The sequence below is a fragment of the Panthera onca genome, chromosome B1 (assembly GCF_046562875.1).
Source record: "Panthera onca isolate mPanOnc1 chromosome B1, mPanOnc1 haplotype 2, whole genome shotgun sequence".
Taxonomy (NCBI): Eukaryota; Metazoa; Chordata; class Mammalia; order Carnivora; family Felidae; genus Panthera; species Panthera onca.
In genome coordinates this window covers 42,537,505-42,555,554 of record NC_138342.1, presented here as the reverse complement: position 1 = coordinate 42,555,554, position 18,050 = coordinate 42,537,505, and the positions used below count along the sequence as shown (strand labels likewise).

Sequence of the window (18,050 nt, the reverse complement as noted above, 5' to 3'; positions counted from 1 at the left end):
GGGACTGAAATCATTTAACTTGAGAAAAAAAATGCCCAGTACTCCTCAGTTCCAACTAACCAAGGTCTGATTTTGAAGGGGTTTACAGTACTGAGTTCTTATGCTACAAAGTTAAACTACTCAACACAAAAGTAAGGAGAGTACTTAGTGAAAAATCTCTCAGTCACATTGCCATCTATGTGAATGCATGGCAGAGTGGTCAGGGGTTTTTGTCTGTTCACTGATACCCCAAGTGCCCAGAATGTGGTACACTCCATAAACATCTGCTAAAAGATGATCCCGATACTTTCTCTCCAGCATCAAAACAAGGGTCTAGGAAAATAGACACAATTCATTCACGTTATGTTGAAACTTTTACACTAGAACAGAATTTTTAGATGGTGAGGTTTATAGCTTGTCCACATGAAATAAAATATTCAATAAAAATTAAAGATCCAAGGTGATACTCCATGAAAAAATCCAGTAGTCAAAGAATGAGAAATACTGTTTCAAGTATTGCTCTAGGAAGGAATGATGGCTGGGAAATGGTAACAGATACTTGCTGATGACCTTGGGTAGGAATCACCAAATTCTTCATCTGCTTTCTCCCCAGTACTGGGCATAGGTAGGAATGTAATGCCGTGGGGTGTCTGGAGAACTGTTACCTGCGTTGTGTATGAGCTAGTCAGTGAACCGCTAAGCAAATGTGGTATCTAACGCGCCACGGATCCTACAGGGTGAATATTTCACACCAGAGATCTTCCTGTGAAATACAGCAGATGAATATTTTACAATCAAAATATGGTTGTTTTATTAAAATTGTTATTTTTCAGCTATCAGTGAAAGAAATTACTGTAAATTATGTGTGACAACAGATACAACACGAAACAGAGTTGAATTTTACCACTACATTTTAAAGTTATCCACCAAAGTCAAAGCTTATTTTAAGTTGGAATCAGCAACGTCATGAAGTCACATTTACACTGATTAGCAAGGTCAGTAACAAATAGAATGACCAACGTCATCACTTAACAAAACCTTTCACATGAGACAGTTTATTGGTTTTCCAAAAGGCAGTTAATATTTTAAGGTACAGCTTATAAACAAAACAATCATATCTTGATTTTTACCAATATGAAAATGCTTTCTTTTAAACCAGTTCCTCAACTGGGGGGTTTTAGTCCAATCCAGTTCCTGACACACAACCTGTCACAACTGTAACACAGTTTGCACTTGCTTTGCACCTGTGTCAACACTGGTCCAGCTGCCACCAAATAGTTCCTTCCCTCTAACCTCTATGAGGATTGCGCCCATTCACAGAAGACCTGTGGCCTCTCCTCCTCCCATTCCTTCTGTACCTTGCTATTCAGTTTACTTTTTCTCCTCCCTTATGAATCATTCTTCTAATCTCTAGAAGTACGTTGATTTCCATTCACTTTATGCCTGCATACTTCTCTATAACCTGTCAAGCATGTAGAACTACATTTAAACTGGTATTTCAAGAGTCAAACTTTGGCAAGTTAGGGTTAGGTTTAAATTTTTTTTTCACCGAGATTAATCATTTAAAGGATTTTTGTCTGCATTAAAATTATATCCACAAGTAAATAAAAATATGTCACTAAGTAGGCTTGAATTGGCTCATCAATAAGGATTTAGGCATTTCCAACTTTTTAATATAAATTGAGACATTGAATCTTTAAGCCAAAAATAGGCTTATTTTTCCCACTAAACATGTAAACAGAACATAATAGTATTTTTTAAGGGGTGTTTAGCAACAGAAAACAGTTCAATTGGAAAAAGCCAGCTAACAGCACAAAAGGTCGCTGGGCTATGACAATTTTGAGTAAGACCCATCCAATGCTAGTCTGAAAAATGCCAATAAAGGGCATGGGAGATGAATCCTAATTATTACTAAGAGTTCAACCGATCTGTGCAGATAAATTGCTTACATTCTATTTCAGGTACCTGTATAACTGTAAAGATGTCATATTACGAAGAAACACAGCCGGGAGTCTGGGCTTCTGCATTGTAGGAGGTTACGAAGAATACAACGGGGACAAACCTTTTTTTATTAAGTCCATTGTTGAAGGAACACCAGCATACAATGATGGAAGAATTAGGTAATAATGATGGCTTATTTCCAGTGTTTTATATATGCAAAAGCATGGCCCCATTAGAAATATCGCATGTATTACATACCTTGTTTTATTGGTAAGAAAAATTTACATAGCATTCAATTTCTAAGAATTCCCTGGTCCCATACAGCAACTTCCCATACTTTTAGCATCCTTTCTAACAGAAGCTGAATGGAGAGAGTGTGCAGAATTCAAGTGAGGAGGGGGAAAAGCCTTCATTAGAAGGTTTTTTTAGAATTTTATATAATTAAGATTGACAGATGTAGCAAGAGCTAGGACCACCAGATACACTTGCATTAATTAACCTTAGCTACAGACCAAAATGTTAATCATGGGTTGTTTTATGTTTTTTTAGATGCGGTGACATTCTTCTGGCTGTCAACGGTAGAAGTACATCAGGAATGATTCATGCTTGCTTGGCAAGGATGCTGAAGGAACTTAAAGGAAAAATTACTCTTACTCTGGTTTCTTGGCCTGGCACTTTTTTATAGAACCAATGATGGGTCGTAGGAAAACAGAAAACCACAAATAAGCTAAGTTGAAACAATATATTTATCTTGTCAATTTTTATATTTAAAGGATAGACTGTAAAAATGTAAACTAATGTCAGGAAAGTGTGATCTGATGAAAGTCCATTACACCTCAGAAAATGTAATTCTCAAAATATAAACATTAGTAATAGTTCTTATTCAGCGTGGAGGATTTCACATTACAACTCTGTTTATATTTTTCTATTCATTAAAAAGCTCTTACATGGCTAATTTGTATGCCCCCACTGAATTCAAATCCTATCATTAAAAATTTGGTATATGCTGAGGTGTGTAAAGTGTACATTATGGACATTTAAAAACCAATTTACAGCCAGAGGATTTTAAAAGTGCACTGGTGAAGAAACTGTTCATCAAATGAGAAATAAATATTTTTCAAATTATAGTTGTCTTTTACTATGTGATATTAAGTTCATTTCTACCACCACTACTTACAGGATCCTAGTAACGGATTCTCTCAAAACCATGTTGTTACCATGACTGACAAATACATCCTAAGGCTTATCCCTAAAAATGCTCACAGACTAGTATAAACCTGTATTCTTAGATTCAATAGGAAATGACTAATGCAAAGCTCTTGTCTTTTCATTCACAATCAGCTAGTAACTATGTAAAAACTCCACGTGCTGCTCAACCAATGAGCCTTGGAAAAAGCATCAAGAAAGGCCAAACCAGCTTGACCCTGGCTCCTGCAGATAGCCGTGAAGCAGTTCAACTTTGTGTCACAGTGACGGGTATCTGTCCACGTGCCTGCTCTAGAAACTACACTTCTGGCAGGTTATTTCAGACACCACCCAAAGGCCTGTAGATTTTACTAATTTGGATATAAAAGTTCCCCATTTAGTTCCACTGAAAACCCATCAAAAAGTTGTGACATCAAGACCGTGTCTTGAGGTCTTCAGCCGCAGCAGTGCTGACAAAGACTGCCCTTAACTTTTGGACTCAGAGGTGCCTGTTGTAGCGCCATCTCTTAAGAGACTGGTATTTGATTAACTCAAGAAAATGATGGCCAAGGTGGAACCCTGACCTTCATCAGATACTGTGTACGTACACAGCTCTTTAAAATTCCCTGCTGAGTGACTCATTCACATTACTTTCTTGGATACAAAGTCATTGCTGTCTTTATTTTTTTTTAAAATATTACAAGACAAAGATTTTTAACTTAACATGAAAAATTCACTCTTTTATTTTGAGAAAAAGTTAACTTTTCATACTAACAGAACAAGATTAAAGGTAAATTTCTTAAACATCATCCAGAAAAATAACAAGATTTATGGTACACTTCTGGCCCTGGCAGACACACAAGGCCTTAGCCACGCCTATTCGGCAGGTGCAGCTTCGGTGCTCTCCTGTTCGGGGGCAGGCTCGCTGCCAGCTTCCTTTCCTTCTTTGCTTCTTTTAGATTTTTTGTGCTTGTGTCTCCTGTGACTGTCTCCTTCTTCACTTTCATGGCGACGTCTACTATTACTGAAGGAAAAAAAGGTGTGTTCTTAAGTAGTGAGAAAAAAACCCCACTTTGTCTAGGTAAATTCTAGGTAAATTCTCAATATAATAATGGGTTTTAAACCATTCTTTTTCTCAAGCACATTTTGAGGAGTAATCAGTTTCTGTGATTTTTATACAGATCATATTTACATTACAAGCTCCCCTTCCTGATATTATCCTAGAGTCTCAGAGCCCATATACTTTATTCAGAAAAACTATTACAAATTAGAAATGGAAGCACTAAATCATAAAAGGAAATTATTTCTAGGGTTGACTTCTATGCCTATTTGCCCAAAGAATTTTTTAAGACTATTACTGCTTCACATGCTAAACCAAACCCTCTCCCAACAAGACAATGCAGCAAGTCTATGGGTATTAAATGCAGTCTTGTTAGATTTCAAAACCTCTGTTGAGCCTGTAAGAACCAACTGTTTCAACACCCTATTCTTAATCCTCCAACGAGGAACACATATGGTCTACCAGTTATTTGGAAATGTTTAACTTTCCAACGTCACACCAACGTCTCTTCGCTTCCAAGTGACTCACTATAAGAGAACAAACCTGCGAGATGACTTGTGTCTGGTGTCCTCCTTCTCTCTGTGTCGTCTCTCTCTGTGTCGTTCTTCTTTCTCTCGACTTGCTCTGTGACGCTCATACCCTCTTTCCGCATACTCCCTGTATCTGTATCGTTCTTCGTCACTGAAATTGGAATAAAAACTTTTCATGACAACTGGACTAATTGAGTCTAAACCAGAAGCCTCCATGTTGTTGTTATTAGCATCTTATACAGAATAGATGCAAAATACATTTGTTGAACTGAGGAAAATGATGCCATTCCCCAATTATTACTAGATCTAATATAAAACAATTACATGTTAAAGGTCCAATTTTGTGCTTTCACAGTTATTGAGTAGAAATTTTATGTAACAATGAGGGTTTTTTTCCCCAAAAAACTGGGAGCAATAACAGATTTAAAATTTCATTGGCTTCATTTTCTTTTGTTCCTTTTAAAATTAACAGCATGTTTGTGTATCTTAGCTTTCCAACCAAAACTCTTATATTTTTAGAATCTCTGTGTGCCTAAGATTTTATAAGTAAAAATACCTGGCTCACAATGGCTACAAGTGGAAAGTAGATGAAAGTGCTTAAGTCCTTCAATCACATGAAGAATACATTCATCTCATGAAGAAGTATGTAAGCCTGAAGAACAGAAGGACATCAAAGCAGCTTCCACAATATCCACACACAATGCAGGCAGAACTGCTTGTGGACACACAGTCTGACATCCCAATTGCTTAATACTGTGGGTACGTGTGTGGCTGGGGACGGGCAGAGTCCCCTGGATGACAGCAAGTGCACACACCTCTGCTGCCGCTCCATTTCCTGACTTTAGCTCGAACAGACTGGTGAAGCTAGGACTCATGGCTAGAGTTGGACGGTAGTCTCTCTTTTTTTTTTAACCTCTCTAGACTGGTCCTCTTTTTGCGTCTTCTCACTTACGGTCTTCCCTCCAGCTTTCTCTTAATCTTTCCAATCTTTTTTTGGTTGTTGTTCACAGAGGTCAACACTTTCTACAACCTATTATCAGTAAACTCCCTTAGAATAAAAGTATCTTCTAGAACACTACACACTAAAGGGCTCTGGTTTCTAGAAAGGTCTAATACAAATTATTAAATCAGTAACTTGCATGACGCATCGAGATGTTAAGGCATGTAAGTAAAAGTAATAGGACACAGAATCAGTTAAAAGTATGAGCCACATGAAAGAAAAAGTCAACTTAATTACGGTCTCCTACCAAAAGTAATGATTCAGTAGTGCTACAACTAACAACTCCTATTATTGACCAAGTTCTTCCTGCCTGAGATACAGTAAACATTTCAAAAACTTACTAAAAAAAGTATACTGTATGTACCCACATGGATCCACATTTTCTGACCATAAACATATACTCTGTATTTGGACAGTGGAAGCATGGGGCCTGAAATGCAATGCTGCGCTGCATTAAGACGGGAAGTGCAGAACAGACCAAGGACCACATCTCGATCCTGCTACTGACTAAATGTGTGACCCAGGGTAAATTAGTTAACCTCTCTGGACCTGTTTTCTCATCTGTAAAACTGGCAAGTGTCATTTTCAAGGTTGTCGGAGAACTGGCACAACAGTGGGTCCTCAATAAATGGCAGCTAACATGCAGGCTCTCCCCATCTTCAGTCAATTCAGTGCTCAATTTTTTAGAAGCAGAGCCTTTTTCATAAAAGTGACGGACTCTCTTGTAATGTTTCTGAAGGGGAATTACCATGACAAACGATTATCATAAATAGTATCCTCCATAAAAATGAGGCCTTCTTTGTATTGGGTTTACATAAAAATAACTAAGGTCAATTATCGCAATTTGTCATTTGTAACCTTCTTTTCTCTCTCATCCTAACACCAACTCTTGTTAGCTGTGAGGCCCCTAAGATGCTGAAGACAGCCACAGGATGTGGTGACGGAAGATTCGGCCTCACACACAGAACATAATGAGGATCTGTCCTTCCGTCCCCTTCTCTGATAAGCAGCTGTGGCGCAAAGGTTTCTCTAGGCCTGGAAATCATTACAGCTCACTTCAAACACCCTAAAATGACCAGCCTTCTTTCGGGCCCACACTTAAGCGGCCTAAAAAACAGATGTTGAGACTGGTCTATAATTTTCAAAACAATGACCCTGTAATTTGTAAGATAACACACACTACATGCCTTATTTCAAAACGTCAGTCTTTAGGAAAAATGGCCCTTACTTTTATACTTCACTGGGGTTTTCCAGAGAACACTATTCCTGGGATAATCCAGAACACAAAATTCCTCTTTCGCTGCTCTGTCCTTGAACTTTTAGTCAGATTTTGGTAAACACTGACTCCTGACGCCCTACAGCTTACCAATATGAAAATCAAATGTGGTTTAACTATTAACCGTTTTAAGTTTCCATAAAAACTCAGTAACATCTGTGCATGCGTGTATTTGAAACTGAAGAATCAGAGAATTTAGCCTCTATAAATGTATTATTTACACAAAGAATTTATGAACTCTAGCAAAGCAATTCAATTTAGTCTTCTTACGTATATCAAGTTTACATTCAGCACCTTGTGAACATGTACATTCTAGAAATAACTGTGCTATCTCAAATATATCCATTTGAATTACATAAGAAAAAATTCAGCTTCTGGGGCGCCTGGGTGGCTCAGTCAGTTAAGCGTCCGACTTCAACTCAGGTCATGATCTCACATTTTATGAGTTCGATCCCCACATCAGGCTCTGTGCTGACAGCTCAGAGCCTGGAGCCTGCTCCGGATTCTGTGTCTCCCTCTCTCTCTGCCCTCCTCCTGCTCATGCTCTCCCTCTCCCTCTCCCTCTCTCTCTCTCTCTCAAATAAACAAAAAAAATTTTTTTAAAAAAGGGAAACAATTCATTGCCTGAAAGTAATGCTCTTGAATTTAACAGAATTACGCACTATGTGGTCAAGGTTAACAGCACATATCCCATCACACTATATTCATACCGAAACACAAAACCTACACACATACTTATGGTATCAACCTTTACTTATTTATACTTAATAAAATGTTATCAGCTCCTACAGTCACTATTAGGAGCTATAGGAAGGAAAAAGATGAATAAATAAAAGATGAATAAATCCTATTATTTCTTATGGCACTTTTTTTTTTTAGGTAATGCTTAAAACTACTAACCCGTCCTAGTCCCCTTGACAACATTACATGCTTAAATCTGTAAGGATAGTGTGTGAGTATTTCTGTATCCTTAGCACATAGCTCTGTTCCTGGCATGTAACAGGGATCAGAAAATGTCAGTTACATGAATGAATGAATCACCTCCACCCACTGATAAAGAAAGTGCATACAGAGTAATAAGAAAAATAAAAAGTAACAGAATTTCTTAACTAATTTCAACACTAAAAAGGATTTTAAATAATATCTCAACCACTTTTTTCAGTAGCCCGTATAGCTCTCTACCGTTGTCTTAATTTCTTCACACATCCATTTCCTCATCTGCCAAGTCAAAATTTAGATTAGATAATCGCTAAGGACCTTTCTGGAGTAAGAAGTCTATAATTACATGATCACATCTAACAAAACAAATGATGCCTGAATCAAGTATATGCTCACATCCTTAACTGATCTAGCAAAATCAGAAAACTGTCTATGTACATTTATCCCATCCATAAAAATAGCTGGTATAAAAAAAGTTATTTTGACTCATTTCATTCTATATTGTGATGGTACCAAGACTGTATATATATTTTTTTAATGTTTATTTTTGAGAGACAGAGTGTGTGTGTGCATGCATATGCAGGGGGCACAGAGGGGGTGGAGGGACAGAGGATCTGAAGCGGGCTCTGTGCTGACAGTAGACAGTTCCATGCAGGGCTTTAACTCTAAACTGTGAGATCATGACCTGTGCCAAAGTCGGATGCTTAACTGACTAAGCTGCCCAGGCACCCCACCAAGACTGATATTTTAACGAGATGCTAAAATTAATGCTTTCCTAATGATAAAGTTTGATTTTTCTTAATTTCAAAATCTGCCTAGCTAAAACAGAGTTTCACACAACAGCTTTCAAAACTGTCTTTACTATATTCATCTTCCTCCCCTGCAACGTATGGCATTTTATCATTGCATGTTAGGCATTAACTATACAAAGTACTGAGAATACAGAAATGGAAGATGGTGGCCAACACCCTTAGACAGGCTTGCTAAGAAAGACATGCTTTAAAGAAGATACGCTAAATACTTAGAGAGCAAGTGAAGGAAATAATTCCATTTTTGGGGGGATTCAGAAAAGCTCACAGAAGCCAGGAACAACATGAACGAGTATGGAACTATGGGGGATTTCCAAAATACCATCTAGTTCAGCATAGCTAAAACATGGGATATACTGGCTTGAGAGAGAACTGGGTGTTCTAAAATGTAGGAAGGTGTACTGGCCTGGGACCTGTGGATCATTAGGAGAATTCTGAATTATTCTCTAGACCAGCACACGTGCCAGTACCACGTCAGCGTATGAATTCTTTCCAGTGGCACAAAACGTTCTGAGGCATCGACTGCCACCCACAACTTCCAGAAACTTTCCTAAACGTGAACTGCGTAATGATACATACCAGCGGGTAAAGCATCATGCCGCTTATCCAATCTCTTCTCTCACAATCAACTTCCTAGCCCTTTACAAAAGGCATTCCTTTTACCGATTTTACTCTGATACATTGACTCAGGGTGCAAACACAATCATGGCATTAAAAATATCTAATTTAAGGGGTGCCTGGGTGGCTGAGTCGGTGGAGCATCCGACTTCAGCTCAGGTCGTGATCTCATGTTCTGTGAGTTCAAGCCCTGCGTCGGGCTCTGTGCTGACAGCTAGGAGCCTGGAGCCTGCTTCGGATTCTCTGTTTCCCTCTCTCTGACCCTCCCCCATTCATGATCTTTGTCTCAAAAATAAACATGAAAAATTTTTTTTTAGATATCTAATTTAAAATATTAATGTCAGATCTATTTTATTCAAGGAATAACAAAGCTTCTATAAGGCTTTCAGTCTTCCTATCTGACACATTTTTCTGTCAAGGATAAAATACGGAGTAAGAAACGGGAGTATTCTGTCTTCTGGGATGTCCTAACTTCAGATATACTGTATGTAAAGTAGTGTGGTGGAAGTCATAAACAATTTTCCTTGACCTAGTTAAAACAACAAACAAACAAAATCCATTGAAGTCCCTCTGAAGAAAAGCAAATCAAAAGTGTTGAGGGGCAGCATCTTATACTCATTTAAAGTGAACAAAAAAATGAAATCAGACTTCTTTTCTGATAAAAACTTGTGATTTGGCTGTCAGGATTGATGAGAGCTGTCTTTTACCAATTAAGTTATACGGTAGCTATTTTCCATAAATGGAATGAGGAAAAATTGCAACTCCAAAGTTTGCATGAAAATATTTAACAAAGTCTGTTTTAAAGGCTATCTGCAAAGATGTATTAAAATGAGCAATTCTTTCTGAGCATATTAAGTTTGAAAAGATGCATCTGGGGCGCATAGGTGGCTCAGTTGGTTGGGCCTCCGACTTTGGCTCAGGCCGTGATCTCGCGGTTTGTGAGTTCAAGTCCCGCGTGGGGGCTCTGTGCTGAGAGCTCAGAGCCTGGAGCCTGCTTCGGATTCCATGTCTCCCTCTCTCTCTGCCCTTCTCCCACTTACACTCTGTCTGTCCGTCTCTCTCTCTCTCTCTCTCGAAATAAATAAACATTGAAAAAATTAAAAAAAAAAAAAAGATGCATCTAAAAGAAACTTTAAACGGGTATAACTGGAAGTTTTTTGAGAAGTCTTAGTAAAGCCCTTTTGGTGTTCTTTCATAAATTCTAGTTTTCTCAGTTTAAATTCCTGAATGTACTGGGTTGAATTGTGTCTCCTCCCGCCCCCTGAAAAAGATGAGTTCAAGCCCTAACCCCTATATCTGCGAATGTGACTATTTTTGGAAACAGGGCCTTTGCAGATGTAATTAAGTCAAGGTGAGGTCATACTGGATTTGGTTGCACCCTAATCCAATGACTGATATCCTTATAAACAGAAATTTGGACAGAGACACAGAAGGGAAGATGAGACATGAAGACAGAAACACAAACTGGGGTGACGCATCTCAGAACCAAAAACACCGAGGACTGCTAACAACCACCAGAAATTACAAGAAATGGAACAGATCATTCCTCAGAGCCTATGAAAATGAGGAAGATAGGCTGGCACCTTGGTATCAGACCTGTAGTCTCCAGAACTGCAGAAAGGATACACTGTTGTTGTAGTCCACCAGTGTGTCGGACTTGGTAATGGCAGCCCAAGGAAACAGTTACACTGAGTAACAAGTACTTTCACAAACCAGGAGGTTTCCAATTCTCTGCTTTCAAAAAAGTTGAATAGCTGATAGAGCCGACAGATCCTTAAAAATAATTTTGATGAGGGGCACCTGGGTGCCTGCTGACAGCTCAGAGCCTGGAGCCCGCTTCAGATTCTGTGTCTCCCTCTCTCTCTGCCCCTCCCCTGCTCGTGCTGTCTCTCTCTCTCAAAAATAAATAAACATTAAAAAAAATAATAATAGTTTTGATGACAGGTTACCTATGTAAATCTGGCATATCACTGAATCTACAGGTGCTCAATTAATTAAACGACAGAGCCACAACAAAACTCCATCAATTCTCATTTAAGTATTTTATGTGAACAAGGCTTATATATATATATATATGTGTGTGTGTGTGTGTGTATATATATATATAATTTTTTTTTAGAAGAAACATAATTAATGGAAAAGTCTGTTTTTTCCTAGCCACAGTAATATTCACTCATGAATACATATACTTAATTGGGGATGGGTTTTGGAAAGTCCTCCATAACATTAGGGGATGTAGTTCCACTAAATTATTTTCAAAGGTTGCTCTATCTATATATATTTAAATAAGTACTAATTAAAATGAGGGGAAAATTTTTTTAAATACTTAATCTTACAGTCATAAATTTTTTAGACGTTTAAACTTACCATAGGTATGCTGCAAGAAAAATGGATAGAATGATCCATTTTTAAAAACTTATTCAAGAATAAAAATATTTTACAGAGGAATAAAATTCTTTGGGGAAAGTTGCTCAGAAATAAGAGTTCAAACAGAGAAATGTGAAATTTCCAACTGTTAAAAGAGAGTCTGTTACATGCATTTTTACAAAATATGATGACGAGGTTTAGCAAATCACTATAATGCTCTTAACCCACTGGGTATGTTTAAAATTTGAGTGATTTTATTTTAAAATTGTAATGTTTATAATATACTGGAAATTATCTCTTGCCAACTATTTAAACTTAAGATAAAAATCTTAGATGAAAAGATAAAAATATTTTCAAATTCCTTTAAGGAAGAAGTGAACAAATTGAAGATTATTATTTTGCATAATGGAAAGCATCTAGGAATTTAAAAAGCCTTAACACTTTTCATTGGTTATACTAACTACTCTTAAAGCAATCCTTTCCCAAGTGAATTAGATTTTCCATCCTTGCACCAAATATAAATTCTAAAGTGTACATGAAACACATGTGTACGAATTCCTGCACGTTCAACAAACCTGTTAAAAACACTTGGTGTAGGACTGTGATCACGCTCCCGCTCTCTCTCTCTGGTGCGCTCTCTTTCTCTGTCTCGATCGCGGTCTCGCTCCCGGTCTCGGTCTCTGTCTCTATCTCGGTCTTTCTCTCTTCTTGCATAATAGTCCCACTGCTTGCTGGTATCCACAAGACTAGGCCATGAAGGAGCAGAACCAGGAAGGTGGGGAAAGGCAACTAAAGAAAAAGACAAAAACATTTCAAAACAAAAGTTATGGCACTTAAACGAGACAGACAAAACTCTACTGAAAAACAAGACAAAACTCCCACCAAAAATGTTTCATCTATAGATTATAATGGAAACCTAGGTTATAAATAGAAAAGAGAAATAATGCATGGTAAATACCCATAGTTTGGGGTAACATCCAGAAACAAACCTTAAAGCCCTAACATACAAAGACAGGAACCAGAATTAGATACACCACAAACTTTCCAATACTAAAAACATAAACCAGACATCTTCAAAGTGTTGAGAGAAAGTAATGGTCAACCTAGAAAGATATCCTAAACAAAATTAAATCTCAAGAATAAGAATAAAAGACATTCACAGATTCAAAAATGAGCAAAAGTGGGGGCGCCTGGGTGGCTCAGTCGATTAAGCAGCTGACACTTGATTGCGGCTTAGGTCATGATCTCATGTTTCACTGAGTTTGAACCCAGCATCAAGCTCTGCACTCACAGCACGGAGCCGGCTTCGGATCCTCTGTCTTCCTCACTGCCCTTTCCCCTTCACACGCATGCTCTCTCCCTCTCAAAAGTGAATACACGTTAAAAAAAATTTTTTTTTAAATGACCAGAAGTTTTAACAGACTTCACCAAAAGAACTTCTATGAAATATATACATAATACATTCCAAAAATAACCACTAAAATAATAGAAACAAAATGTATAATTTCAAAACACTACAAGGAAAAATAGAATTTAAAAAAATATCTGAAAAACTCAGTTCAAAAAGACCTGGAAAGGATGAGGGTTAGAGAAGACAAGTTTGATCAGTTCAATAATCACAGTAATTCAAGAGACTGAATTCACTAGTTAAACGAAAGAGTTTGATTAGTACTTTGAAAAACTATGAAAACAAAAAAACAAAACCTCTAATATTCTGAACATAAAGGACATAAAAACAACAAAATGGTTGAAAGCAGAAAGATGGGAGGAACAGGAAAATACCAATCCCCCTAATCTCTGTAGCTCTTCAGAAACAGCTAGATTAACAACAAAGCAGACTCACAAAGAAGGATTACCTGGACAGAAAGGGCCACGAAAAGGGAATAGACGATGCATCTCACCAAGAGACAGAACTAAACTTCCAGGTGGCTAACAAACAAGCTTAAATTTTTAGAGAGTAAAATAGCTTGAATATATAGAAATAAAAAAATCCACCTTGATCATGGAAGATTAACACAACTGCTCTCAATTACTGCCAGTATAAGCAGACAAAACAATTTCACTACAGATAATAGAAGATTTGAGCAAAACACTGTTAACAGGCTTGATTTAATGAATATAATAGAATACTGCCCAAAACAGCTAAATAATAATCATTCTTCTCAAGCACATATGAAACACTTATAAAAGTACATTATGTACTTTCATAAGTAAAATAGACAACCTAATCTCTATACATTTCAAATTAAAGACACATTTCTGAAAATGCAGGGGTAAAAAAAAATAAATTTTAAATCATTTAGGAACTGAACATAAAAATATGACATCAAAAGTATAGGGATGCAAACTGTTCTGGAGAGAAATTTAATCTTAAAAAACATTAGATGCATTAGAAAAGATGGAAGTCTAAAGCTTAAGAACTTAGACACAAACAGAATAATCATACAAAAAGGAGATAATAAAGATAAAGTAGAATAGAAAAGAACCATACAATAAGAAAAAAAACTGAAAGGTGGTTTTTGAAGACTAGACAAAACATAACAATATTCTGACAAGATTAAGAAAAAAAGAGGCCACATAATCAAAACCAAAAAAAACCACAATTACAGATGTTACAGAGATTAAGAATACAGAGGATATACTTTATACCTATGCATTTAAAAACTTAGCTGAAATGGACTAATTTCAAATGATCAATCAATAATTTACCAAAACGTGACTCAAGAATGGAAAGAAATCTTCACTGCTCCCCTAACTATGAAAGACATTGATCAGTAACTTGAAACCTTCCCAAGAGACTAGATCATTTTTACAGTTGAGTTTTACTAATTTATAAGGTACAGACCATTCTAATGTATAAACTTCAAAGAATAGAAAAAAAAGATTATTCTCTAACTTATCCCACGTGGCTTGTTAATACCCAAACCAGTTAAAGACAATACAAATAAAGAAAAATTATAGGCTAATCTTACATGTGAACATAGATGTCAAAATCCTAAATCAATCAATGTTTATTATTTTTTTAAAGATAACTAATCATGACCATGTTAGGTTTATCTTAGCAAATAAACAGTGACTTAATGTTAGAAAAATTTAGAAATTTACCACATTAGCAGATTAGAGAAGAAAGACGGTATGGTTATCTCAGAAAGCATTTGATTAAAACTCAAAATCCATTCAGTTTAAAGGCTCTTGAAAACTTTCCTTGATCTGATATAGGACTCCATCAAAAACCAAATAGCAAAAAAAGCCTGGTAGTAAAAATGTAAAAGCATTTTCCTTAAAAATAAAGGGCGGGGGGGAGGGGGGTTATAAGACAAGAACTCCACTTTCAGTACTCCAACATTATAAAGAGATGCTGGTCAGAACAGTTAAGAACCCTCCCACAAAGCAAACAAACAAACAAAAAACAGGGAGGGAAGCAAGAATCTGAAAAGTAACAAAATCATTATCTGCAGATATGTATTACAGGCTAAAAAGCCTTTATAGACAAATTATACTGAGTTCAACAGATAACTGGCTACAAGATCAATATACATATTGATTACTATATACATACTATATGTATAAATAGAACAAATACCAATCCTATTTCTAAATACAAGCAAATACAAAACAGGAAGTTCGAATGAATATATCACTTAAAACAACAAAAACATTAGATACCAATGACTAAATCTAACCAAAGATGTGCAAAAATTGTGTAAAGATAATTATAGCACTTGACTGAAATGTATTAAAGAACATCTCCATAAATAAAGAGAGTCCTTGTTCGTTGATGGACTCAATGCTGTAAAATACAAATTCCACACAAAATGATCTAAGCATCAATGTAATTCCAATCTAGTTTACAAACAGCAAGGACTCTGGAGCCAGGCTGCCTGGTTTCAGCTCCTGATTCTGCCACTTATTCTGTGGTACCAGGGAAACCACTTAATCTGGCTGTTCTTCAATTACTTCATCCATAAAATGGGAATAGTAACAGTACACCTGCTTTAAAAGCTGTCAGGACTACATGAGTTAACAGCGTTTTGTCTAAAGTAAGCATAATATAAATGTCACTAATCTAAATCTCAAAACAGTTGTTCATGGAACTTCCAAAGCTGATTTCAGAATGGATATGTAAGAGCAATGGCACCAGAATACTTCTGAAGCAGAATAAGTAGGTAGATTTTGCTGAACCAGATAGGAGATTTACTATAAAACTCAGTAATTAAGCTAATGTGGCATTATTAGCAAAGGAGAGTTAGTCAAGTCTAAGAAGCCATGAAACAGATTCAAGCGTACATGGAAACCTGATGGATGGGACATTATAAATCCCTCAAGGAGGATAAACTATTCAACAAATAACACTGGGACAATTACATCATTACCTTATAACACAGGCAAAAATGAACACCAGATGGCTTAAGGACATACATGAAAAACAAAATCTGAAAACATTTTTGGGGAAAAAAACCTTGAGATGGAGAAAGTCACAGTTCAAATGTGAATCCAATTATATTTTTTTAAGTTTATTTATTTTGAGACCGAGCAAGTACAAGCAGGGTAGGGACCGAGAGAGAGGGGAGAGAGAGAATCCCAAGCAGGCTCCACACTGTCAGTGCAGAGCCTGATGCGGTGCTTGAACCCACAAACTGAGATCATGACCTGAGCTGAAACCAAGAGTTGGATGCTTAACCGACAGAAACCACCCAGGCACCCCAAATATGAACCCAATTAAAATGTAGTATGATTTTACAGTTGATGAAGTCTAAGAAAAAAAAAGGTAATTTCAATTTGCCATTGGAACTTTCTCCTTTACAGGGCTTGAGTGTTATAATTATCTCTATACAATATTTTTATAGTCCTAATAATGTAAATATGGTTTATTGTTTAGCTTTCAGAATAAAAAATTTGTCAGGGCACAGACAGTTTGGGTTATAGGACAGAATATAAATGTTCCTAAGCAGAAGTATGGCTGACCAAAGCTGGCAGGCAGAGGGGGAAGAGGTGAAGGCCTGGAAATTTGCCTGGTGATAGGTACTTGATAGTACATGAAACCAAGGACATGTAGATAACAGAAAGAGGTACAAAAATAGTCATAACTTCACTGGTGGGGAAAAGAGAGGGGTAGTGATGGTAAGTGAGCAAAGTACACATCTATCATAAGAGGATGATAACAGATGGTATCTATAGTTATATAAATCAAGAAATAGAGTGATAAGCTTATATACAAATGCTATGCAGACCATCAGAAGAACTAAAAAGCATCAAAAATGCTGGTCTCTGCAGTTCTTTGATACTTCTCCCAAATACTTTTTAACTGGGTCTTACTTTATAAGCACAATATATTTATTCATTTTGAGAGAAAGTGTGTGTGAATGTGCATGAGCAGGGGAGGGGAGGAGGGAAGGGGCGGGGGGAGGGGGAGAGAGAGAGAGAGAGAGAGAGAGAGAGAGACAGACAGACAATCCCAAGCAGGCTCTGTGCTTTTACCGTACAGCCTGACATGGGGGCTCAATCCCATGAACCATGAGATCATGACCTGAGCCAAAATTAAGAGTCAGACGCTCAATCAACTGAGCTACCCAGGTGCCATGAGCACATTCTTAATATATTAATATGCACATCAAGAAAAATTAGTAAGCAGTGTTTGAGGGTAAATTACAAAATCCTAAAATAAATTAACAAAGGTAAAACAGAATTACCAACATAGAGGAAGATGGATCATCATCTTCATTCCAAAGCTTTGTTTGATTAGGATGAAGAAAACTCCTTTCTTCTCATTAATTTTTGCAATATGCTTTATAACTGTTATTACTAAAGAAGTCCTTCATATTTTAAAAAAATGCTTCTGAGAGAGGTGTTGGGGTTGGAAAGAGTGAAAAGAAAACTCTTGCTAATATACTGATTAAAAATTTGCATGTATTACTTTGAGAAAAAGCTAAATGCTTAATAAATACTAAATAATGAAATCTTCCACAAGGAAACTGTATAGGTAACCTCAAGAATGAAGTCTTACTCCTTCTGATATGGGCTATTCCTCATGTTTATGTGTACGGAAACAAATATACAAGGAATCTCACGAAAAAGAAAACGACAAGTGCCTTAAAAAAAGGTAAAAATAAAATTTTAAATAATTAAACAAGTAATGGGTGCCAAGGCCTTACATATTATGGGCATTGTGCTGAGCCCTTTATGCTCAAACTTTATTTTACAGAGGAGGAAAAGGATTTAGGTTATTTAAGTTATCCCAAGTTACAAGGATAAGATAGATGCAGGACCCACCCCCAGGCTAACTGAAGGGCCTGTGCTTTAACAATCAAGCTACCCTGCCTCAAACTGCAGAAAAGAGAGAGAACTC

The 18,050-nt window shown here is 36.8% G+C and overlaps 2 protein-coding genes across 28 annotated transcripts in view; one reads left to right on the top strand and one right to left on the bottom strand.

Annotated features, from left to right (window-relative positions):
• LNX1 (ligand of numb-protein X 1) overlaps window positions 1–2,661 on the top strand; it is a 123,085-nt gene extending 120,424 nt beyond the window's left edge. For all 4 annotated transcript variants that reach the window (XM_060654999.2, XM_081795513.1, XM_060655002.3 and 1 more), the window contains 2 exons: window positions 1,941–2,099; window positions 2,470–2,661. In XM_060654999.2, the coding sequence (XP_060510982.1) occupies window positions 1,941–2,099; window positions 2,470–2,605 (295 nt within the window). In that variant the 3' untranslated portion in view covers window positions 2,606–2,661. The remainder of the gene's footprint in view (window positions 1–1,940; window positions 2,100–2,469) is intronic.
• A 1,155-nt stretch (window positions 2,662–3,816) lies between these two features.
• The window catches only part of FIP1L1 (factor interacting with PAPOLA and CPSF1), a 78,865-nt gene continuing 64,631 nt past the window's right edge, over window positions 3,817–18,050 (bottom strand). For all 24 annotated transcript variants that reach the window (XM_060655016.3, XM_060655014.3, XM_060655006.3 and 21 more), the window contains 3 exons: window positions 12,280–12,493; window positions 4,709–4,846; window positions 3,817–4,129 (listed from right to left, as the gene is read on the bottom strand). In XM_060655016.3, the coding sequence (XP_060510999.1) occupies window positions 3,982–4,129; window positions 4,709–4,846; window positions 12,280–12,493 (500 nt within the window). In that variant the 3' untranslated portion in view covers window positions 3,817–3,981. The remainder of the gene's footprint in view (window positions 4,130–4,708; window positions 4,847–12,279; window positions 12,494–18,050) is intronic.